Source organism: Manis pentadactyla, chromosome X (assembly GCF_030020395.1).
Source record: "Manis pentadactyla isolate mManPen7 chromosome X, mManPen7.hap1, whole genome shotgun sequence".
Lineage (NCBI taxonomy): Eukaryota > Metazoa > Chordata > Mammalia > Pholidota > Manidae > Manis > Manis pentadactyla.
This window is the reverse complement of record NC_080038.1, coordinates 111,425,092-111,449,770: the sequence shown is the minus strand read 5'-3', so window position 1 is coordinate 111,449,770 and position 24,679 is coordinate 111,425,092. Positions and strand designations below refer to the sequence as shown.

Below are 24,679 nucleotides of genomic sequence, written 5' to 3'. Positions count from 1 at the left end.
CAGCACAGGGAGCACCCGAGCCTGTGTGGGGAACATAGCAAGATGCTGGAGTGCAGTGCAGCGGAGGAAGCATCCTCCCCAAGGGAATTCAGATCGTGTACTCCACTATGGAATCCACTGTGCAGTGCAAGCGTTCTTGGATGCACTAAGCACGGGGCTGGGATCTGCACCTGCACTCTGATGCAGATTCATTACTAAAACTTTGGAGAACTTGAACTTTGAGGGACGCTTTGGGTTTCTTGCAGAGCACACCCGACCCAGAATGCTCTGCAGACCCAGCCTCAAGCTCCTGTGCCGACACCCTGGGGAACACGGTGGGCTCTGCCTTGAGTGCACGTGCAGAAAATCAGGAGGAAACAGCCCCCTAATTAATCATTTCAGCTTATTAACTCGTAGCATATGCAGGATGCCAAATGTGGAGGGTTGGACCGTAAGATGGTCTCCTAACTTTTCACAAGGGCTCCCCATAGTTGGTGTGAGGTCTCATGCCTTCCATCTCTCCCCACTCCCGACCCCTCCCCAAAATCGGCTTGCATAATCTCGCACAACAGACACGCCTCCTGACTCATTAGTAAGCTGAGCTGTAGAGCCCTGACTCTGCACACGCCCATCCCCCCACCACACGTCCTTCTCATAGCACCCCTTGTGGCCACGCCCCAGCCGCTTTCGCGCCGAAGCAAGTCCCACTCACTACAACTGGCGGGAAAGAGACAGCCAATAGCAGTCGTCTGAAGGGGTGTGGGCAGGCCTAGAACCAGCCCCAAACCAGTTAGAACCGGTAGCTGGCGCCAGAAAAAACGTCTGTGCCGGCCGCTCTGTTCCTGGCCAGAAGTTTGTGGAAGCGCACGGCTTTTGCCTTGCTCCAGCCATGGAGCGTCAGCCCAGCGGCAATTACTATGACCTGGGCATCTACTATAACCTGGGCTACTTCTGCCTGGGAACATACGAAACCGGAGTAAGATCTGGATTCGTGCAGGGTGCAGCATCAGACGAGGAAGGAGGTGGCCACCCTGGCGAAGGAACTCCAGACCTCCCGGGCGATTCCAACCGTGAAGGTGACGGGAACCGTGAGGGCGACGGGAGCCACGAGGTCGACGGGAGCCACGAGGGTAGTGGGGGTGGCCAGAAGAATCAACAGCCTGAAGACCCGGCTTGTGCGGCGGCGGCTGCCGAGGCTGCGCTGCCCCACCGTGGGAAGCGACGTGCCTGGCGCGTTAAATTCATGCCGGAGCAGGTGCGGGTGATGGAAAGCATTTTTGAGCAAACTCGGTACCTGGACAGGCTCACAAGGTAAGTGGCTTGCTCCAGGGAGCACTCTGTTCTTCAGGAGGTTTAGGTTCATTTCCAAGCACCTTTGTCTCTCCCCCAGCCTCCTCTCTCCCTTCCTAAGCCAAAAAAGCCACCTGTGCCCCAAGGTTGGGGGATGAGAATGCCTTCTGTGCAGCAACAGAAATATTTTCACACAGTAGTTATGTGAATCAAGTCTGGAAACTGGTTGGTGTTTTTTTTTTTTAATTGTAAAATTTACGTAAAGGCAAAATTTAGTATCTCTGCCATTTTTAAGCCTACAGTCCAGTAGTGTTATGTACGTTCGTATTGTTATATGACCGCTCTCCAGGACTCTTCCTCTTGAAAACTAAGAAGTCTATACGCAGTGAGAAACTCGCTGTTCGCCCACCCAGCTCAGCCCTGGCACCCGTTTTGTACTCTCTATTGCCGTTAATTTGACTGAGTGCCTCATGTAAGTGGAATCAGTTTTTCTTTTTGTGACTGGAGTTTTCCTCTTAGTGTAATATCCTGAGGCTTCATTCATGTGGTAGCATGTCTCAGAAGTCTCTTCCTTTTTAGGGCTAATATTCTGTTGTGTGTAAATGCCATATTTTCTTTACCTGTCCCTTTATTAATGGGCACTTGGGTTGCTTCTGCCTTTTGGCTGCTGTGCATAATGCTGCTGTGAACTTGGGTGTGCAAGTATCAGTTGGAGTCAGTTTTCGATTATTTCAGGTATAAACCCAAAGGTGGAATTGTTGGATTGTGTGGTAATTCTCTTTTTAATTTACTTTAACAACTGCTCTACTGTCTTCCGTAATGGCTGCACTGTTTTACATTCCCACTAGCAGTACACAACGATTCTGATTCTCCTTAGTTTTCGACACTTGTTATTTTGTTTTTTTGATATTAGTCATCTCAATGCATGTGAAGTGGTAGCTCACTGTGGTTCTGATTTGCGTTTTGCTGTTGATTGGCGATGTTGAGCATCTTTTACAATGCTTATTCGAGTCCTTTCCCCATTCTTATGGTTTATAAGACTTTTTTCCTAATTTTTTTATTATGGTGTCGTTAATATACAGTCACATGAGCAACATTGTGGTTGCTAGATTCCCCCCATTATCAAGTCCCCACCACATACCCCATTGCGGTCACTGCCCATCAGCATAGTAAGATGCCAGAGTCACTACCTGTCTGTCTTCTGTGTGCCATACCGCCTTCCCCGTGCCCCACCCCCACATTATGTGTGCTAATCATAATGCCCCTTAATCCCCTTATCCCTTCCTTCCCACCCACCCTCCCCAGTCCCTTTCCCTTTGGTAACTGTTAGTCCATTCTTGGGTTCTGTGAGTCTGCTGCTGTTTTGTTCCTTCAGTTTTTGCTTTGTTGTTATACTCCACAGATGAGTGAAATCATTTGGTACTTGTCTTTCTCCGCCTGGCTTATTTCACTGAGGTCCATCAGATCCATACCCTCTAGCTCCATCCACGTTGTTGCAAATGGTAGGATTTGTTTTCTTATGGCTAAATAACATTCCATTGTTTATCTTCTTTATCCATTCATCTACTGATGGACACTTAGGTTGCTTCCATTTCTTGGCTCTTGTAAACAGCGCTGCAATAAACATAGGGGTGCATGTCTTTTTGAATCTGTGATCCTGCATTCTTAGGGTAAATTCCTAGGAGTGGAATTCCTGGGTCGATTGGCATTTCTATTGTTAGTTTTTCGAGGAACCTCCATACTGCTTTCCACAATGGTTGAACTAATTTACATTCCCACCAGCGGTGTAGGAGGGTTCCCCTTTCTCCACATCCTTGCCAGCATTTTTTGTTGCTTGTCTTTTGGATGTTGGCCATCCTAACTGGTGTAAGGAGATATCTCACTGTGGTTTTAATTTGCATTTCTCTGATGATTAGCAATGTGGAGCGTCTTTCCATGTGCCTGTTGGCCATCTGAATTTCTTCTTTGGAGAAGTGTCTCTTCAGATCCTCGGCCCATTTTTTAACTGGATTATTTGGTTTTTCATTGTTTAGGCACATGAGCTCTTTATATGTTTTGGATGTCAACCCCTTATCGGATATGTCATTTATGAATATGTTCTCCCATACTCTAGGATGCCTTTTTGTTCTACTGATGGTGTCCTTTGCTGTACAGAAGAAGCCTTTTAGTTTGATATAGTCCCACTTGTTCGTTTTTGCTTTTGTTTCCCTTGCCTGGGGAGATATGCTCATGTTGGTATTCAAGAGATTTTTGCCTATGTTTTCTCCTAAGAGTTTTATGGTTCCGTGACTTACATTCAGGTCTTTCATCCATTTTGAGCTTACTTTTGTGTCTGGAGTTAGACAGTAATCCAGTTTCATTCTCTTACATGTAGCTGTCCAGTTTTGCCAACACCAGTTGTTGAAGAGGCTATCTTTTCCCCCATTGTATATCCATGGCTCCTTTATCATATATTAATTGACCATATATGCTTGGGTTAATATCGGGACTCTCTATCCTGTTCCACTGGTCTATGGGTCTGTTCTTGTGCCAGTACCAAATTGTCTTGATTACTGTGGCTTTGTAGTAGAGCTTGGATTTGGGAAGCGAGATCCCCTCTGCTATATTCCTCCTCCTCAGGATTGCTTTGGCTATTAGGGGTCTTTTGTGATTCCATATGAATTTCAGAACTATTTGTTCCAGTTTCTTGAAGAATGCTTTCGGTGTTTTGAAAGGGATTGCAGTGAATCTGTAGATTGCTTTAGGCAGGCTGGCCACTTTGACAATACTAATTCTTGGTACCCAAGAGCATGGGATGAATTTCCATTTATTAGTGCCCTCTTTAGTTTCTCTCAAGAGTGTCTTGTAGCTTTCAGGGTATAGGTCTTTCACCTCCTTGGTTAGGTTTATTCCTGGGTATTTTATTCTTTTTGATGCAACTGTGGATGGAACTGTTTTCCTGATTGCTCTTTCTGCTAGTTCGTCGTTAGTGTATAGGACTGTGACAGATTTGTGTGTACTAATTTTGTATTCTGCAACTTTGCTGAATTCAGATAGTAGTTGTACTTTTGGAGTGGATTCTTTCAGGTTTTTTATGTACAGTATCATGTCATCTGCAAAGGGTGACAGTTTGACTTTTTCCCTCCCAAACTGGATGCCTTTTATTTCTTTGTGTTGTCTGATTTCCATGGCTACAAACTGCAGCACTGTGTTGAATAAAAGCGGGTAGAGTGGGCATCCTTGTCTTGTTCCTTTTCTCCTGATGTTTTATTGTGGCAAAATACACATAAAATGTAGTGTCTTCACCATTTTTAAACATACAGTCCAGTAGTGTTATGTACACACATATTGTTGTATAACTGATCTCCAGGACTCTTCATCTTGAAACCTGAGAAGTGAGTACACTGTGAGCAACTCACTGTTCCCCCAGCCCCCTCAGCCCGGGCAACCGTTTTGTTACTATCTGTTCCCATGAATTTAACTACTCTGAGTGCCTCATGGAAGTGGAATCATAGTTTTTTCTTTGTGGGACTGGCTTTTTTCACTTAGCATCATATCCTCAGGGTTCATTCATGTCGTAGCGTGTCCCAGAAGTCCTTCCTTTTTAGGGCTAATAATATTCCATTGTGCGTAAATACCATCTTTTCTTTACCTGTCCATTTATTACTGGGCACTTGGGTTGCTTCTGCCTTTTGGCTATTCTGAATAGTACAAATATCTTCCCAAGACCATTTTCAATTATTTTGGGTATATATGCAGAAGTGGAACATTGGTGATCATAGGCTAATCCCATTTGTAAATTTTGTTTTTTCCTTAGCAGCTGCATCATTTTACATTCCCAAGACTTCCAATTTCTTCACATCCTTATCAACACTTGGTGTTCTGGTGTTTTGATAGTAGCTATCTTAATGGGATGAGGAGGAAATCAGTGTGGTTTTGATTTGCATTTCCTTAATGAATATTGATGTTGAGCATCTTTTCACGTGCATAGTAGCCATTTGTGTGTCATCTTTGAAGAAGTGTCAGTTTGGGCCCTTTGCCCCTTTGTTAATCTGGGTGTTTCTTTACTGTCGAGTTGTAGGAATTCTTAATATATTCTGTATAGTAACTCCTTATCAGATACATGATTTGAAAATATTTTCTCCCATTCCATGGGTTGTCTTTTCACTCCGTTTGTGTCCTTTGATGCACAGAAGTTTTAAATTTTGATGTAGTCCCATGTATGTGTTTCTTGCTTTTGCCACCTGTGCTAGTGGCCCTTTTTAGTAAATAAAATTTTAGTGGAATCAGGGAAGGAGAGTGAGGTACTGTCATGCAACCCCAGTTGATGGATTGTTCTTTTATTAAAAGTTGTGATAATTTGTTCATTAGACTCTTTGCATTAATTTTTTTTAAAGGTGCATTAAAATTATTTTTCTTGGATACTGAGTTGTCAGTGCCACCTTAAATTTTGAGGGGAAGCCATCTAAAAAGGAAGCCTGGGGCCGTAAATGACAGAAAAGTTTACTTGGGCGGTCTTGAGGGGAGACTACAAATTTAAAACAAGCATAAAATGTACATATTGAATGTTATCCACAACTGCGAATACTAAGACATTTGTGGTTTTCTCTCTTCAGAAGCCAACTTGCAAGATCCATAGGTGAGACTGAAGCTAGAGTGCAGGTGAGTACAACTGCATGGCAGGGCAGCCGTTCTGAAGCCTGCTTTGAGGATTGGACGCTTTTATTCTAGGCATTCTCACATTCGTGTTTTTGTTGTTTTTCCACTGGCAAAGAACTTTTAACCTTAGGGATCTTTGCAGGTGGAAAATGGGATATTTAAACTCCAGCTTATGAATATTTCCCATGACAAGTGAGAACATGATTTCTTAAAGAAAAAGGGAAAAAAAGGAACTGCTTCTATTCTGTGTACAAATCTAAATACATATATTTTACAAACATATAGATATGTAGATCTATATATACATATAGAATATATAATACCCATATACATATATATGTGTATGTTCAATAACGTTCCACTCATTCTAACAGTGGTATCCTGTAGGGAACACTTCTGTGTAGAGTGGGACTCATCCTAAATTTGGAAGTACTCAAATTAATGCACAGAGCAGGTTATGAGAGGGTTCAGTTGTGCTAAATCACTTAAAACCAGACATAAGCTGTTAGAAAAATGAGTGTGTTTATAAATGGGGGAGTGAAGGAGTAACTTTTAATTAAGCTGAGACAGAGGAAGATAGCTTAAAAGTCCGGTTGCCTGATTCTCTCACTGGTGTTTTTAAGTGTTTGGTAAGGCAGCGTAGAGCGGCAGCTCTAAAGTTCAATTTTCTTTAATTCTTTGATGTATCAACCTGAAGACATTGCTAGAATAGCCACATTATGGTGAGAATGGGAAGAAAGTTTTGTAAGCTTTGAAAATTTGCCTAAAGAATGAAGCAAGCAAGAAGAATGTTGAATTAATATTAATTTGACCTAACAAGGGAGAAACAGGTCAGGAAAAGAATTACATATAGTCAAAATAGGTCTTTACAGACACCATGCAAATGCAACATTATGAATCTACTAAATGTGCCAGTATTCTCTTGAGGAATTTCTAACATCTGAGGAATTTATTTTTTTCCATTGTGATGGTACTACTTTGAAGAGGTGAATTTTGTGGAATCTGTTTGGTGGGGGAGGGAAGGATGGCCCTCCTTTCAGGGTAGATTCATAGCTGTGTTAATTTCAAGTACTTTTCATTCCCCCAGGAAATGATACTTTTTTTCCCATCTGGGACAAATGGGCGGCCAAAAAAAAATAAAAAGAACCCTAAGGTTTATCAAAGAGGTATTTCCCCCCAAAGAAGAAAAGAAAATCGGTATGAGTTTTGAATTCATTAGCTTTGCTGCAGTGCACATTTGAGTGCAGTGATGAACAAAGAGCTGAAGGTCTGGCACTGGGAGTGCCTGAAAAGCAGCCCCACACAGCCGACCATTGAGTGCTGGCGTCCTAATGCCAGAGGCTGGGCTCACAGGCCTGGCTCGGCTTGGGAAGGGTGGGAGGAGGTTGGGAGCAGTTTCTTAGGCCGGCAAGGCATATTGCAGAGGATAAGGAAAATGTAATGCTTGGTGAGTAGCTTGCCCCCCGCTCCGGGTTTATATAGTGTTCTCTCACTGGCGTTCTGAAGGCAATGGGAGCCACGAGGAACCACAAATCAGGAAAAAAAACGTCAGGGTTCTCATCTATTTCCAAACCCTGCCGCATGCATTTCCATGAGAAAATTAATACACAGTCTTCCTCCTTTCTTTTGCAAATAGAACTGTTTGGTGAAACCAATATTGGGGATAGAGACCTAATATCAGCCCAGACCGCTACAGCCAGCTGTGGGCTTTGGTTATGTTTATGGAGATTTGACCACTGGTGCCTTTGGATCCCGCAAAAATGAGCTCTATCACACTGGCCTTTCTTAAACATGTATTCCTGCGGCAGAAAGACTGCAAATACTAAGACAGGAGAGCGGAAATGAGGCTTCAGGCAGGGAAAAAAGGCCCTTTGTGTCACATAAAATTCGCAGTTTGGAAATTTCCAAAAGGATTTAAGTACAATGTAAAGCCCATTAACTAGGACACTGAGAAGATAGTGAAGTTGGACTGACAGTTTTGCTCTGTTTGCAAAATTAGTTGGCGGATATTTAGGGAGGAGCCATGCTACAACCCCTTAGCCTCATTGTTGTCACCTATGTTCCTAAAATGCCTGTTCCACGTTCTTGCCTTAAGAATAAGGGATGGGATTGGGACCTCCTGGTTGAGTAGCAGCGCCTAGGATAACCTGCCATGCTGGACAACAGCGGCTGTGGTCCAGGATCCTGGAACTGTAGCCAGAGCAGAGTGGGCTGACCTGGTCCTGAGCCCAGGAAGGTTTGAAGGGTGGGGCAGGTTGGAGCATGCAGAATTGACAACAGTGACCATGGTGTGCCTTGAGATGGTCTCGACTTCCCTTAATGCTGCAGGTTACAAGAATCAAGGCAGTGTCCAAGATGTCAGCAACTCTCAGGTCCCAGTTAGACAAGCCACACACTCCTCAGGACCCTATGGCCAGGCCTCCCTAAAAAGGGGCAGACTGCGTTTTAACTCTCGAGAGGTTTCAAAGGACTCATGACCCCTAGGACATCCATGAAGGAAACCTTGTCTAAAAATCCATGTTCCTTCCTATTGATTATTTACTTCTCACTGAAGATAGATAGGCTTTTCAAATAGGGAGCTCTTCCCCTCAATACGAATTTAAATAGGGCCCACTACTTACAATGTCCAAATTCCCCCGCACACAAGCTGACCCTATCCCTAGTGAGGAAGGGGCAAGAGGCAGCTGGACAGCTGATGATCCACTGTCAGGATACAGACCTTTCTTTATCCTGTAATCAGGCCTGGGATCAGCAGCAAGGATTGGTCCAGTTAATAAGCCAGACTTCCAGCCAATACCTGGAAAAAACACTAGAATATTAAAATTGGGAGCACAGAGACAAAGTAATAAACCTATTCCAGAGCTTGGCACATAGCTGGAGCTGAGGGTGAGCCGGAGGGAGGGGGTGTGGTGCTAACTTTGCGGAGTTATTTTAGCAATAATTAAATAGTTTCTCCTGATGCAGTTTGAAATTCGAATGGCAGATATAAAGTTGCATGCTGTGTTTTTTCTATGATGGCATTAACTGTTTCATATACTAAACCAATCCTATTTTCCCTCTGATTATAGATGTGGTTTAAGAATCGGAGGGCCAAGTACAAGCGAAATCAGAGCACCTCGTGCCCAGGAACGCGCCAGCTGACCCAGACCACCCTGCCATCGTAATGATGGAGGGGCCCTAGAATCCTAGTTCCAGAGCTGGAGCACAGATGGATGCTTCTGGCGCCATGGGCCCATGGGCCACCCATGCTGCCCATGCCACCCTTATCCCCTCCACACTTGTGTTATCAGTAAAGACGTACATTCTCAATATATCTGTCTCTGTGTACCACATGGGGCAGGTAGGGTATGAATGGCAATGGGCAAGGAAATGCCGTTTACACAGAATGACAAGGAGGCCTCCTTTCATGAGGGACATCCCCGAGTCACTGTCAGTAGGCCCTGCATGTCACAGACGTTTCCCAAGTGCCTGTGATGAGTTTGCAGCGGCCCATATATTCTCCTCCATCCCTCCCCCAGCACCCCATTTCATCCCCACCCTGCCCCTCTGTGACCAGAAGGAAGGGCAAGATAGGACGAGGGGAGTCCTTAGTCAGAGAGCAGTGTGTTTCCAGACAGACCAGCTCCATTGGTGCTGACAAGGTCAGGCTGCACACTGGACTCTAGGGGAAACGTCCTAAGAAGCTCCTCAAGGCGATTTACGGGAAGGTGGCTACCAAAATTCATTCACCATGACCCAAATTCGGTTCACTACCCTCAGCTTTTGTGGGGGAGATTGGGAAATAGAAGTGACTCAGGCACTTGAAAAGAAAGATGAGAAGCAATTCCATCAAGGCCAGAAAGGGCTCTTCTCCCTTTTCTCCTCTCCTCCCACCAGCCCAGGAAAGCATATTTTCTGGCTCCGAAGCTATCAGGCCTTCAGATGTATGTTGCCACCCTCCACATCCTTGAGAAGATCCCAATTCCTGCTGTTTAAGGAGACCTTTTAGTTTAATGCTGCTCAAAGCAAGAGTAGGGAGACGGTCTCCTGAACAGTGTTCCAGAATAATCCCTCACGGGAAAAAAGTTGTCATACCTTTGCTTTGCTCATCCTGTCTTCTTTGTGTGAAACTGCCAGTGTAAAAACAATGCAAGCATAAGGCTAAGAGGGAAGAGGCCAGGCCCACTTTTTTAAAAGCGTTAGGTTCTTCTCCGCTGAACCTTTGTTTCTGAGTCATAGTCTTTAGCAGCGGGAGGCTTCTTTAATGGAATTCTATGTTAAAATGATGAAGTGTATGACACCCCGTCCCCTGTCTGTCTTTGCGGCACCGTCTCACGAACACATCGTGGGATCGGGACACAGCAAACCCACAGTTCTTGAAGCCATGATCAAAAATTTCAAAAAGGGATTTCAGGGAGAATATGGAATAAGTATGACCCCTGGCAAGTGAAGCATCTGATTGGCCCGCCTTTGATGTGGGGTGGCCTCCTGAGGGGACCCTAGATGTCCCAACAATCTGTCGAGTCTGGCGGGTCATCACTAGAGATCCAGGTCATCCTTATCAGTTCCCATACACTGACTCCCAGTTAGGAGTTGCCCAGACCCTTCCCCCTTGGGTGCAATTTGCTTGCAACAGGCAGGGACAAGGTAGGGTCTTGGTCGCCTCAACAAAGCAGCCCACAAAGAATCAACAGAAGCCTGAGCCGCCACAAATTCTTGCTGGTGATCCAGAGGAAGAGCCAATATTGCCCCCACTTTATGCGCCCCCAAGGCCATCAGCACCCAGCCCCCTGGTCCTGGCCACCCCACCACCATCAGCCTCCCCGCCAACTCCAGAACCAGTGGACCCACTCTCCCCCAGACCAGTAGCCAGACTGAGCCCTTGGCTGGGAGCAGGCGCCCTTCAGATGCCAGCGCAAGAGACGCAGGAGCCTGAAAGGTGTAATAAAGACAGGACCATCCAGCCCAGCCAGTCCATGCTTTACTATCAACCCTTCTCCACAACTATCCTCCTCAATTAAAAATACAACACCCCATCGGAAAAGCCACAAGCCCCGGCTGATCTCATGAAATCCGTCTTCCAAACCCATCGGCCACCTGGAAAGACTGCCAACAGCTTCTCCACAACCTGTTCACAACGGAAGAGAAGAGGCAGCCGGGGTCCTTGATCGGGGTGCATGGGCTGAAATCGCTGTCCCCGAGGAGTGCCCCAAGTGGGACTTTACCACCCATAAGGGACAGCATCAGATCCACCAGTATCAGGACGCCCTCCTTCAGGGGATCAAAGCTGGGTCCAAAAAGCCTATGAACATGACCAAAGTATCTCCAGTCACTCAACAACCAGGAGAGTCTCCTGGGGACTATAATGAGAGACTGTGTGAAGCTTATCGAATCTACACTCACTTCAATCCTGAGTCACCAGGGAGCCAGCAAATGGCCAACACCTTATTTGTAGCTCAAGCCGCCCCAGACATCAGACGAAGGCTCCAAAAACTCGAAGGCTTTGCCAGAATAAATATCACTGAATTGATTAAAATTGCCAACAAAGTATATCTAGACAGAGAAGTTCAGGCCGACAGAGAGGCTGAAAGAAGAACGAAAAAAAAAAAAAAAGGCCCGCCTCCTGGCAGCTGCTCTAAAAGAAAGAAATAACCAAAAGGCAGAGAAAAGCCCACCACCAAGAGGGGGAAAGCCGAGGAACCCCCCCCCCCAGCCAGGGACCAGTGTGCTTACTGTTAAAAGAAGGGGCACTGGAAGAACGAGCGCCCCAACCGAGGCAAAGCCCCGAAGCCCAGTCACTACCGGAAGGAGCCTCACGGGGAAAGGCTCACTGGCCTGGCAGGAACAGACTCAGATTGACAAGGACTGGGCTCTCTCACTCTCGGCCCTCATGAGCCCACGGTCAGAATGAAAGTGGGGGGCCAAAACATGACATTTATGGTTGACACAGGGGCAGAACACTGTGGTCACAATCCCTGTAGCCCCCTTCAGTAACAAGACTGTTACTATTCTCAGAGCCACGGGGACAAAAGCAGTCCAGCAGCAAGTCTGGTACTTGGGCTTCCTCCTCACCCAGGGAGAAAGGGCACTAGGGCCGGAGAGAAACAATGTCATTATCTCCTTACCACAGCCCCAGACGAAGAAAGGCCTACAAGAGTTCCTGGGGGCCGCCGGGTTCTGCAGAATCTGGATTCCTGGATTCTCGGCAATGGCAAAACCCCTCTACAGCCCCCTGGGGTGGGGGTGGGGGGACAGACCGAGAGCCCCCTGTCTAGACAGAAGAGGCAAGAGCCATCTTCCTAGAAAGAGAGGCTGCTTCAGAGGCCTGCCGAATATAAAAACGCCCTTCAATCTCTTCGTACATGGAAAAAAAAAAGTAGCTCTCGGTGTTCTGACATAGACTGTTAGGCCCTGGCAGCAGCCGGTTGCATACCTGTCAAAGAAACTGAACCAGATTGCGGCAGCGTGGCCACCCTGCCTCAGGATGCTGGCAGCCACAGTTCTATTCATTAAAAAAAGCAGGTAAACATTTTCTAAATCAGTATTAGCTGATCTCATAAGAGCATCAATCTGCAATACTCAGAAAAGTTCTTCCCCAGTTGTTTGTAAAATACCACAACATGCACAGAAAGTCATATTAGTATATTACACTTGCGTAAACTGCTGAACCTGCTAGTGGCCTGGAAACCACTGCCCTGACCCACCCCGGCCCCGTTAGTACTGAGGAAAGCAATAGCTGAAGCTTAAAAACGCACCTGTAACCTATTTCTGGCACATTGTCTGAGGGCATCTGACTTAAGGAGGCTGAGATTTATTTTGGCAGTTATATAGAGTAGGGAATTTTGGAGCATGAAATACTTGTAGGAAGTTGGGAAGCTCTGAACAACCAGAGGGTACCAGGAACTCTTGGATCCTTTTAATCTGTCTGAATATGAAACGAGAGGGTTTTTCTTCATCAATTGCTAGGGTGGCAGTAGTCAGATTTAAAAGCCATATGGTTCTGGTACTTAGGAAGGAAAGCCTGTACCTATGATATACTACATAAAACCTAAGTTTTAAATAACATATGTCTACTACTATCCAGATTCTGGTGTATTGTCAATATCCCCTTCAGATCAGACAGCAGGTCTCGTGGTAATCCTCCTGGGCACGTCTTGATCTCACTTGTGAGAAGGCTGCAAGGCTGCTCCCACCCACCTCAGTCTAATGCCTTTTAAGCTTCCAGAGTTCCACCAATGAATAAGTGCTTATTCTGCACTGGGAATTTGAGTTTCTAAATGAACATTATAGTAACATTATTTCCAAATAAACATGGTTGAAACATGATTTTGATGGACTGCAATGTGAGAAATCCTCTATTCTTTTAAAGTTAGTAATAATGCTATTGTTCATATTGTAATATTTTCTTCTATTTGAAAATTGTTTTCCAATAATTTATTAGTTTCACTCAATTTAATGCATTGGCCCTTTGATCTCCATGGTTCTTATTGTAGGCACATTCTTCTATTTCCCAGAAATAACTGCTGTTAAGTCAGAATCTTTTGTTCCTGTTTTAACTAATATAATTCTTCGATCCAAAAAGCCAGAAGTCATTTACAAATTGTTGTTTAAAAAACCTGTCGGGCGATAGCCATTACCTGCCATTTACAGATGTAGATACTGCCATTTACAAGCATAGATACTAGAATCACATGAGAATTCCTCTGGTTTACGGTCATGTACAAACATATAGTAGTTCTAGCCACTATAATAACTCTTTTAAATAATGCAGAGATGGGAGGTGGGGAGAGTGGGTGGGGACTAGCTGTAAGAAAAACAGTCCAAAGGAATTCTTCCAAGTAAAACCAATGCATTGAAAATGCCTCAATCTCACTGCGTGTATATCTGAACTTGCAGAATAACTGAAGTTAAGTGCAAAGTTTATATATAGAAGCTCCTCCACTTGTGGCAGGTTAGACTGCAAAAGGCTGATACATCCTTTTGTCCATAAATCTAGAGGCTTAAAAGCAGTTAAGTTTTTGGAAGCTCAGCTGGCTTCAAAACCCAGCTATACCACTTTGTGACCTCGGGCAAGTTGCCTAACCTCTCTCTACTTCCAGTTTTCTCCATTTGTAAAATTTTGAGAGTTCATAAGAAACTATACATAAAGGACAATGAGCCAACCATTGGAAGCTTAAAAACTAACCATTCTCATCTTTCCTTATTATCCTCAACATCTTTTCCCAAAATAACCAGTTTACTGTAATAAAAAATTTGTTGAGACCGGTGACTTCTACCTTGACAACACCCACCTGTGTCATAGGCTATTTCTTAGCTCTGTGGCAACCAGCCCCTACCCTGCTGCCCCCAACATAGTCTAACCTGTAGAGCATTTAGAGGAAGTTTTCTTATGGACATCTATAGGAAACTTAATGTAGGTGGAAGCACTAGCCTAGCAGTAAGCCAATTACATCATCAAGTAGTTAGGGTTAGGTGAGGATCCTGGCCATAGGAACTTCCCTTTTTTTTCCCTCAAGCTAATTATCTAAATTATCCAAAATAAAGCTTCTTATTTGGTACAAAGCCTTAATTATAACTTTACTAAAATCTTCTATCAACCTACACTACATCTCACTAACACTTGCCAGAAATATGTAATAATCTTTCACCCATCTTTCACCTTGGTCTAACCTTGGTCAGTTACCAAGAGGGGGGACGTCGGACCTATGGAATCCTCCACTCCTCAAGGCAAGGTGTCACCAGCGGCCCTTTTATCATCACTTAGTTATAAATCAAACTCCAGGAATGCTAGTGAATTCACGTTAAAATATTAGGGATCCATAGTGGTTCCAGTATTCTGGCCGCACACACAAACACTTTCCATCTGTCAATCACTTTCTTGTTCTTCATCTAAAGAAAAGGTCAGGGTCTCCACTTGGGCATTTACTTTAGGACCACATCCAGATGCTGCCAAACAGGCAACCCCACCTCTACCCTGGCTTTAAAATGATAAAATGATGGAGAGCCCAATCCACCCCTCCACCTCCAACCACCCATCAAAATGCCAGCTGTGTCCAGTGCAGAACACTAAGAGACACCTTCTTATATTTGACAGCAAGCATTTTCTTCCATTATAAAGATGTAAAAGTATAAAAAACCACTACACCTTTACTGAGAGAATACATCTTTTCTCCTTATCTCCCTTCTCCCAGCCCAACACTAGTCACCAAATGTTGCATACAGTGACCCTACCATTAAGGAAGAGAGATGTGTGCTTGGCATCCGAATGCATTCCTGGCATCCAAATGCATTCCTCCTTGTGCTTTATAGATAGCGGTTATGTCTAGTTAAAAACAGCTCTATTAATGCTATTTTATGGGCGCAGCATGGGTTGACCTGGTTACCTAATGACCTTACATAACAAGATGTCTATAGGAAAACTTCCTCTAAATGCTAAACCGCCACCTTACAAACAAATGTTAGGGATGAAAATTACCTCTAGACTAGGTTTAGCCTCAAAGATGTTGTGATTATCTGAACTGTTGCTTAAACTTCCAGTGAGGTCAGCAGCTTGACTTTCCTTTGAGGCAGGCAGTATCAGGGATAGGCCAAGAACACATCAGCAGTGTATCTCTCAACAAGCTGTGGCAGAATTGTTCATTTGCTCTGGTCTGACCTGGATCTGTGGTAGTCCGAGGCAGGCTAATCATCGCATTGCTTGGAATGAATTTTTATTAAATATTTCTTACACATATATTAAGATAAAGGTCGAGTATTACTCAGGAGAAAGGTCTAAAGGAAGGTCAAAAGTACTGTCCCAGTTTGTATGCTCAATCACAAAATTAAAAGCCTTGCAATTAACTGAATCTACTTTCTTTAGAAGGTACTTTATGACCTATCACTTACTTACTTTAAGTAGCATAAAAGTGGCCAGTGGCAAGAGCCAAAGAATGTACTCTTGGCATTGTATGTGCATAATTGGCCCTTCCTCCTGGTCTGGGTAGGTCCCTGTCTTTGGGCCTTTGGGTGATCATGGAGCCCCCTGCTGGAGGTAACAGGCCTATGTTCCATTTCCCTGAGGGTGGTTAAGGGGAAATCAAACAGACTGTAATTATTTATTGATTTCTTTCTGAAGATTTTACCAAGATTCAATTTAAAAAAACAGGTCTTTTAAACCTAAATTAGTCTTCAGAAAATCCCATGAAAAGCTGTAGGCACAATAAGGGCACCTCGAGCCAAGTAATTTTCAATGGCCCCATTCCAAGTGCTGTTAGGGTGTTTCAGTACAGTGGAGAGCTCCCTCTGTTAAACTCAAAGAAATAGAAGCCAAATGCCATGATTCTCAAACATTAGCTTGCATCAGACTCAGCTGGACTATTTATTAAAATACAGATTGCTGGGCCCCATTCACAGAGTTTTCAATTCAGCTGGTCTGGGATAGAATCTGAGAAATGGCATTTAGAGCAAGCTCCCATGTGATACTGATTAAGACTGCATTTTTCTCTGCCTCCTATTAATATCTTAATATTTCCCTGCCTCCTTTTAATATTTGTCTTCCTCTTTAAGATGTGAGTCTCCTGAGGGAAAGAACTGAATATGTTTTTTTCATTACAATAACCCTAGTGCAGGGGAAAATGGAAGTTCCTATGACCAGAATCCTCACCTGACCCTAAACTACTTGATGATGTAATTGGCCTACTGCTAGGCTAGTGCTTCCACACGTGTAAGCAATGAGCTGTTGTGGACTGAGTTATATATAAAGAGCTCCACCCAGTGATCTGGGTGGAGGTGGAGGTGGAGATGGAGAAGGATGACAGACCGGCAGACTGCAGGATGTAGATATGTCTGGATAAAATGAGAGTTCCTGTGACCAGGATTCTCACCTGGCCCTGGTTGACTAGCTCACTGCACACCTGTGGGCAATACATGGCTGTTGACTCTATATAAAGAGCTCCACCCAGTGCTCTGGGCGTCACACGGTGGCACGGCTGCAAGACTGCGGGAGAGCAGAGCAGAGGCTGGAGTGGTGGCAGCACCGAGGACAGAGGCTCAGAGGACGGCTGTGCTGGAAGACTGTGTGGGATGTCTGTGCAGGCAGAGAGGCCCAGAGAACGGCTGTGTGGACAGAGGGGCCCAGAGGCAGAGACCGGCTTGCTGCATGCAGACCCCCTCTGAGTGAATGGGATTTTAATGACTGACCTGCCACCGTGGAAAAGCATAACCCTTTCACCCCAAGAACGTTTCACTGTCAATTTCTTTGGTCACATTGAATCCATAGCGGACTTGCCCGGGGCCAAAACCCATTAGCAAGACAATATGATTCTAGTGCTCGACCTGCCAGTGTGAGAATGAAGCCGGGTATAAACTCTTTTACCCCAAGAATGTTCCACTGACATTTGTTGGTCTCACCAAATCCATAGTGAACTTGCCCAGGGCTGGAACCCTCAGGCAAGACACCTAGTTACTTACAGTGTCTCAAATATCTGTTAAATGAATAAATACTGTGATATTTGTTACTTTGCTGTTTGCTTCCATCTCCCGCAAAATCTCTCTCTTAATAAGAATAGTAGTTAAAATAACAAGGGCTGGTGTTCATTAAGTGCTTAAAACATACTAAAAATTGTGCCAAGTGTTGACATGCATAATCTCTTTTAATCATCACAACAGTCTTCCAAAGATTTTATATTATTTTCCCCTACCTTTCATAATTGAAAAAAACTGAAATATGGAGAGATTAAGTAATTTGAGACAGGTTATATTAGTAGTTATTGCAGATCCAGGATTTAAACCAGGAAGTCTGATTCCAGGTTCCTCACCACTGTATCCCTGTACTTTCCTCATACCTCCCTGTAAAAATCACCATTTGCTGTTTATTATGATCTGCTCCTGCCTTCTTCTTTACCCATTCCTTTACCTCCACACCCAATAGCCCAGACATACAATGCTGTTTTACCATGCATTTTTTACTTTTAATGGTTTTCCCTCTTTATGGGTCTGGAAAAACTCAACTTTCAAGACTCAACTCGAACGTCTCTAATTCTATCTACAAAGCTTTTTCTGATGGCTCTGGATAGAGCCATATCACTGGATGGAGCTCTTTATGTAGTGACTCAAGCCAGTGGATAGGCTTGACCACTCCCTCTTATGTACCCTATGGAGGGAAAATGGAGGTTCATATGGCAGGATCCTCACCTGACCCTAATCTACTTGCCCATTATGTACATGCAATGATGTGACTGGCCTACTGCATAGGCACGTGCTTACACACATGTTGGCAATGAGCCATTATCGTCAGTGTTACTGTATAAAGAATTGCTCCCAGTGCTCTGCCTGGAGGTGGAGAGGTGCAACTGATGGAGTTGGATTGCAGACTTGCCAGATTTGGATGGGGTTCTAGCACTCGATTGGCCACCATGAACAAAGCTTGGTATAAGACCTTTTACCCCCAATGTTCCATTGTTGTCATTTGGTGTCAGGAAATCCAGAGTGAACTTGTCCAGAGCTGGAAACCTCCAACACAACATCTTAACTGTAACCTAGTCTGTGACAACACTTTATTGCTATTTTTGTGCTACTCTGGTCTGCCCTAGAATATGAGCTCAAAAAGGTCAGGGCCTGCATCTTAACTGGGTTTTGTATCCCCAGAACTTAATACAGATTTTCATAGTGGACATTAATAAATATTGCATAAAATACCCTCATTCTCAAAATATTTATTATTGTTGTATGAAATAAAAACATCTATTTCTGATGTATAATCTCTCATCATACTAATACTTATCCTTTTAAGCATTTACAAGTTTTAATCTTTATGATTTTCATTCCCAGAAATTCTGTCTAATTCTTTCAAAAATAGTCTCAAATTTATTATGTTCAAGACTTGGATTAGCTAGTTTTCATTTGTTTTTATGTCTTGACTCTCCTTCATGGTGATTCGTTTCCTCACGCGGTTTGTAATTTTTTAATTTGTGAAACTCATCTTCTGCAGAGCCTACGTTTTCCTGGAGATCCTAATTGCTCTGAATGTGGGAGAGAAAAGTAAAGCACTTTTGAGGCCCTTTTGGATGTGTTTCACTGTGTATTTTAAGCCATTTGATAGTCCAAAATCAGCTTCTAATGCTAATTTCATGGTTTAAGTTTTCTGTACCACCCTGGTAGATTAAATCCAACTCTACACCAACATTTGGCACAACCCACATGTGGCTTTAAATTTATCATAAGCAACTCTTTACCCTTTCCCTAGGGCATTGGACAAATAGTAAGCTTTATTTCTGTTTTTCTGAGCTGATAGGGAAACTTTTTCTAAATTTCTGACAAACAGAGCAGCTACTTTAAGACTCCAAGCTCTATGCACAGAGTTCTTTTTCAGCCCCAGCCTCACACAGATGCAAGACCATGTCTCTGTTCCCCAACCTCTGGATTCCAGGTTTATTTATGATCTGAAGCACACTTGGGAAAGTGATATCAGCTCCTACTTATTGCTCTGGTTTTGCTTTCTCAGTTGTTGCCACTTGGGATTTCCTTTGCATGTCTTGAATGAACATATGTATTAAATAATTGCCAGAGAAATATTTTTCCAGCATGTGAATTTGCATCCTTGTCTTCAGTCTTCCATGTTGTTGAAAGTTCCACTTTAGATTTTTAGGGTATTTTCATATGCTTTCTCATGTGATCCACCTAAGAAATCTCAAGAAAGATTAGTCACGTAGCAGGTCCTCTTAGATTAGGTGACTCTGTAGATTAAAATAGTTTAAGAGACTTACCTGAGTGCTCATGGGTAGTAAGTTGCCTTGCCAGTTTGAAGACTCAGGTCTTCTACTTTTAGTCTAATGCAGTGCAAACTGAGGCCCATGGAATCAATCAACACCCGGTGAAGGCGAAGAGGGCCTTTTGGCAGGTAGTCCTAAAAACTTGCTCTTTTGTGGGCTCTCCACTAGGTTTATTCCCTTGGACCCTATCTTGCTCCACTCCTCCCTCCCATATCTCCATCCTTTCTCCTTAGTATTCAAAGGAATATCGACCATTCTAAAATACACTAAGTGATATTTTCCACTAAGCTGTATTCTAAGCCATCTCTCAAGCCTCAGGAATTTACCCAAAGCTGGCTTTGTCCATAGGAATCACTCTCCCTTGCCTAATTGCAGTGAAGATGCCCATGTCCACACTATATCTTTCTGCCTCATCTCCGTCCTTTTGTGCTCATACATCATTCCCCACACATGCAGTGAATGGGGGAAATTAGGAAGATGAGACAAATTTAAACTGCAAGAAAATGACTTAAAGACCTGTGGGTCTATGAAGAATTCTATGTCCATCACAGAAATTCTGTCTTTGTCAACCCATATTATTATACTGTAGGCTTTCCAAAGGGTGAAAACTGTCTGTAAGTGCAGGTGCTGAGACCTTTGGGTCCCATGTGAAAATAATAAAGCCCACATATGGAAGACAGTCATGTCACCCACTTGGAATTGGCCCCTTCCAATTCACCCAGCCAAGGGGCCTTAGGTGCCCTTAAAAAGCAAGAGTGAAGATCTTATCAGGGAGTTCACGTGGCTCACCTACCTTCCTCCACTCAGATATTTTCTCATTTTCTGAAATGATTTGAATTGAGCCCTCTTAATTCCTGAAATATTTGGTTTTGCATCAAGCATTTAGCTGTTTTTCTCTTAGACTTGTTAGACTCTCTTAGATTTGGTGAGTTGCTTCCAATTGTTTTCTTTGGTCCTGACTACAATCCCTTTGAGAAGACGTTCTGGAAACATTTTTTTATCACCTTGAATAACTCAAGTGAGAATAAGAAACACTCTGTCAGCTGGACCTCAAATGACTCCCTCCCCATCTTCCACATAGGAAGGGAGATCAAACCCTTTTAATCCTTGAACACCAATGCAGTACTGACAGAATAGATAGTGCAGATGTGTATCTAAATCCCACACTAAATGTTTTATAATGCATCCTGAATAAACTAAGAGCAAATGTCAGATCCTCACATTAGACGGAAGGAAATTTTGCACCGCCAAAACGCCCTCCTAAAGCCAATCAAAAGTCTTGCTAGCTTCAGATTTCATTACAAGCAGGGAAAAAAGTAAATATTTACAAGTGAAAATCAGAAAGATAGGCGCCCCTGAGTATTACTTTGAAAACACCTTGTTAATTAGCCTTTGGTGTTCCTTACCTTAGGTCAGTGTATGCAAGGGAAATCTACATAGGAGCACTTGTTTTTCTCGGGTTACTCATTGCTGATAAAAGATGCCTGTGCCAAAATGGAATGTTAAGGTTATTTTCTTGTTGAAGATGACACTTGTCACAGCATGATTGCCAGCAACAAGAGGGAGTTGATGGAAAGAGTTTAATATTACCATGTCTGAGATGTATTCCATTAGTGCCACAGTGTGTTGGGTTAAATACATTCTTCTAGCATGTTATATCTCTTTTGTCCCTTCATGCTTATGGGCTGCTGCACCAGAAAGAATAAAAGGGTTACCTAGCTGTGACCTGAAGAAATGTTAGGTAGGAAGCTATTCTTTTAACTTATTATCATTATTATTATCAGCAAAAAGCACTCAGCTTAGATTAAGCGATCGGTTACTCAGCTGTTGACTATGTACGTACTCAGGGGCAGAGGTGGCTTACATGATTCTACCCTACTGCCACAATCTCCCTGAAGTTCTCATGTAGCTCCTTCAGATGGAAAGTGTTAGGGAAACCAGCTTGGGGCATAAAGGTTGTTTTTCTTCCCCTTTGGCTCCTCTACAGAACTATTGCCTCCTGAAAATTTGGCTGCTTTGGGGGCTCTCTGACTCTGGCCAGTCAGTGCAGCCTGAGAACCTGACACTTGTGTGGAGAGAGAACTGAATGTCACAGAACATGACAATCTTGTCCAGCAGGAGTCCACGTATGTGAATCTACTGGAGGCGGCAAAGAATGTTGTTGATGAATGTTAGCGCGGCTGCCGCTGAAATGAAATGCTTTCTTAGGGGTATAATATTGCTTTATTCTGGGGCTCTGCAGGGTTTCTGTGGCATTGGGCTTTGTTTGAAAATTCAAAGAATTCTTCTGTGGCAAGCATGGCTATTCTAAAAAATAATCAGTTAAAAGCCCAAGTGCTTTAGACACTATAAAAGCAAGTCACAAGTGTCCCTGGTTTGCATCTGAAAAAAAGAAGAGAAATTGAATGTTATTTTAGTATCAAGGACAGCTGTCACGTAATGGGGTGAATTCTTTCCACAAAGAAACTATAAGCAATGGAAACGCCAAGGTCCACCATTGGGTTAGCACATTAAACTAAATAATACGTTCTAAATATTTCATTGTGCAAATGGCTTGATTTTATTGCCTTTTTAGGGGTGTAGCAATGTGGAGGGAAAGGTGACTGCCTTTTTTCAGGTACCATAGTCCTACCAGGTATACGTTAGTATTTTTTCCGCTTGGTCCCACTGATTTCCCAAAGAGGTTTTCCCCAAGTGTAATATGTTTTGTTCTTATGCATTTGGATATATCATCCTCATCTAGCTGTCTTATTCGTCACTGCACCAGCTTTATCAGTATCTGGCAACAGCATGACCCACATCACACAGTCAGATTTCTGTCGTCTGCTCTGGATGGGAACTGTCAGACACACTCTTCCTGGCAAATCTCCGTGGGAAATAAGCATGGAATAAATATATCACCTCAGATAGCCTGGAAAGTGGAAGGGAGGGGAAAAGGCCCTGAGCTGTACATTTGAATCAAGTCTTGCTCTTGCCAGGAGAGGTAAGGATGTTGTGGAACCCCAGGAAGATTACAGCTCTTGCCTGGAGCAGGAAATGTGGCTCCAGAGCTCCAGAAAGGAGGGCCTCTGACGAGGCAGAGAGGAAGGTCAACACTAATAATAGCTGACATTTATCAAGTGCTCGGTACCAAGCATTCTAAGTGCTTCACGTATATTAGCCCATCTAATCCTCACAACAACCTGTCTGTGGACGGAGCAACTGAGGCAGAGAAAAGTGTAGACACGTGTCCAAGGCTGCAGAGCTGGCAGCAGGGTATTTGAGTTCAAGCAGTACGCCCCATGCTCATTACTTGTCAAATCGTATTTAATCTGCTTTGAATGTCATTATCAGTGCAGAACATAGGTACTAAAAGGAAGGGGGGGGTCACAGATTGAGCTAGTATTTTGAAAACACACCCCAAATACTAGATGCCGCAACAAACAGAGACTCCGAAGAAAAAGAAAGACTTTGATCTCTAAGAGCAGCTGTCTAACAGAACACATCGGGCAGGCTAGAGTAATACTGTCAAGATTGTTGCTGGCGATGGTGGTGGTGGTTGGAGGCGTGTTGGAGGCGGTGTGTGTGTGTGTGTGTGTGTGTGTGTGTGTGTGTGTGTGTGTGTGTTTAAGTGAGAAAGACATAGTCCAGTGCTCGTCAGTTCTGTTTTCCAGTAGAGTCCCAGCTTCTCCTTCACAATGGGCCCTTAAGTGCAGATGGCAGTTAACATTTCAATCAGTTGTATACTCACGGGAGATCTTTCCTGTCCCCTTCCACTTAGTGTGCATACATATTCATAAGTGATGAACATGTGCCTCTTCCTTAGACCCAATTATTTTGTAATCCCTGTTGATTGTCTTATCACCCTTTAATCCCTTTCTTTCAAAGCTTGTTTCCGTCTCTTCCCCTCAGACCATCTCTTGGTTGTGGCTGCTAGACAACTCTGCAGCCACTATCAGGAAAGCCTTTTTCAGGCCATGCTTAATATTTGAGCTCAGAATTTAGGTCCACAGGTCCTTAGCTGCCAGGTCCACTGTCTCTGCCGTTAAATCCCCGAGCTCGGTCACTCCTGACAACCTGATCGGGATGAACCTGCTGGAGGAGGGCAGGATGAGACGAAGTCCAGGTGAGCAGTTCTAGGAGGAGAAAGACTGAGGTCAAAGACCGAGAAGAAGAACATGCTGGAGAAATGTCACTCGGCGCTCTAGGAGACCCAGAGGAGCTTCGGGCAGAAAGGCGGCACGACGGGGCAAAGTTCCTAGGGTGGAAGAGGCCTGCCGCATCCTCTTCCTCGAATAACGGTAAACACCAAGGGCCCAGCCCCATCCCTTTGACTTTGCATGGGGCCCCCAGGCCTGCAAATAGAAGGAAGAAGCAACTACTACCGAGGAAGCAGGACTGATGATGTAACTGTGGTGCCAGGTGCAAAGTGAAAATGCAGTCCACTTGTTACAGAGTCATTCAGAGTTTCAAGACTGTGACAGCAAAGGGTTAAACCAAGTGTATGGGACCCTGTGTGACTCCACAGGTCACAGGCCCGTGAACAAATCCCCAGTGGGAAGGGGGCTGTTTATTTCACAATTAATAATTGGGTTTTGCCTGTGGGCCTGATAAAGAAGATGCGTGGTGATGACAGAAATGCTGCTGGAGAGCTTGAGGAAAAATAGAAATTTCACAAGCAACTGTCAGACATAAAAAAATTCTGTGATGAAGTCATATGAGCAGTTAATAATCTCCCCAGCAGCAGAAAGCTATCCTGTCCATGTGGGTATTTGGAGATAACTTCAAATTGAAAGAGACTGCCCTTGAGGCCACTGAGTTAAATTGAAAGGTAGTAGAAAAAAGGAAAAAAGAAAGGCTAGATGATTTTGAAATATATTTTGAAAGGCTAGATGAAAAGGAAGAGAGCTGGTAGAAAAATGGGAAAGAAAGGGTGCGGATGTGTTTGTATCTTGTGTACATGGGTGTTGTGGGAGAGGGAGAAAGAGAAAACTGTGAAAAATGCAGATGTATAAGCAAGTGAGAAATTACTATAAGTTAAGGAATCAAAACAAATATTTAGCTGC

At 43.9% G+C, this 24,679-nt stretch overlaps 1 protein-coding gene across 1 annotated transcript; it reads left to right on the top strand.

Annotated features, from left to right (window-relative positions):
- The first annotated feature begins 868 nt into the window (after positions 1-868).
- Positions 869-9,196, top strand: LOC130681809 (rhox homeobox family member 1-like). Its single transcript, XM_057495385.1, has 3 exons — positions 869-1,290; positions 5,865-5,910; positions 8,976-9,196. The coding sequence occupies exons 1-3, from the start codon at positions 869-871 to the stop codon at positions 9,069-9,071; spliced, it is 564 nt and encodes a 187-aa protein (XP_057351368.1). The 3' UTR covers positions 9,072-9,196.
- The last annotated feature ends 15,483 nt before the right edge of the window (positions 9,197-24,679 follow it).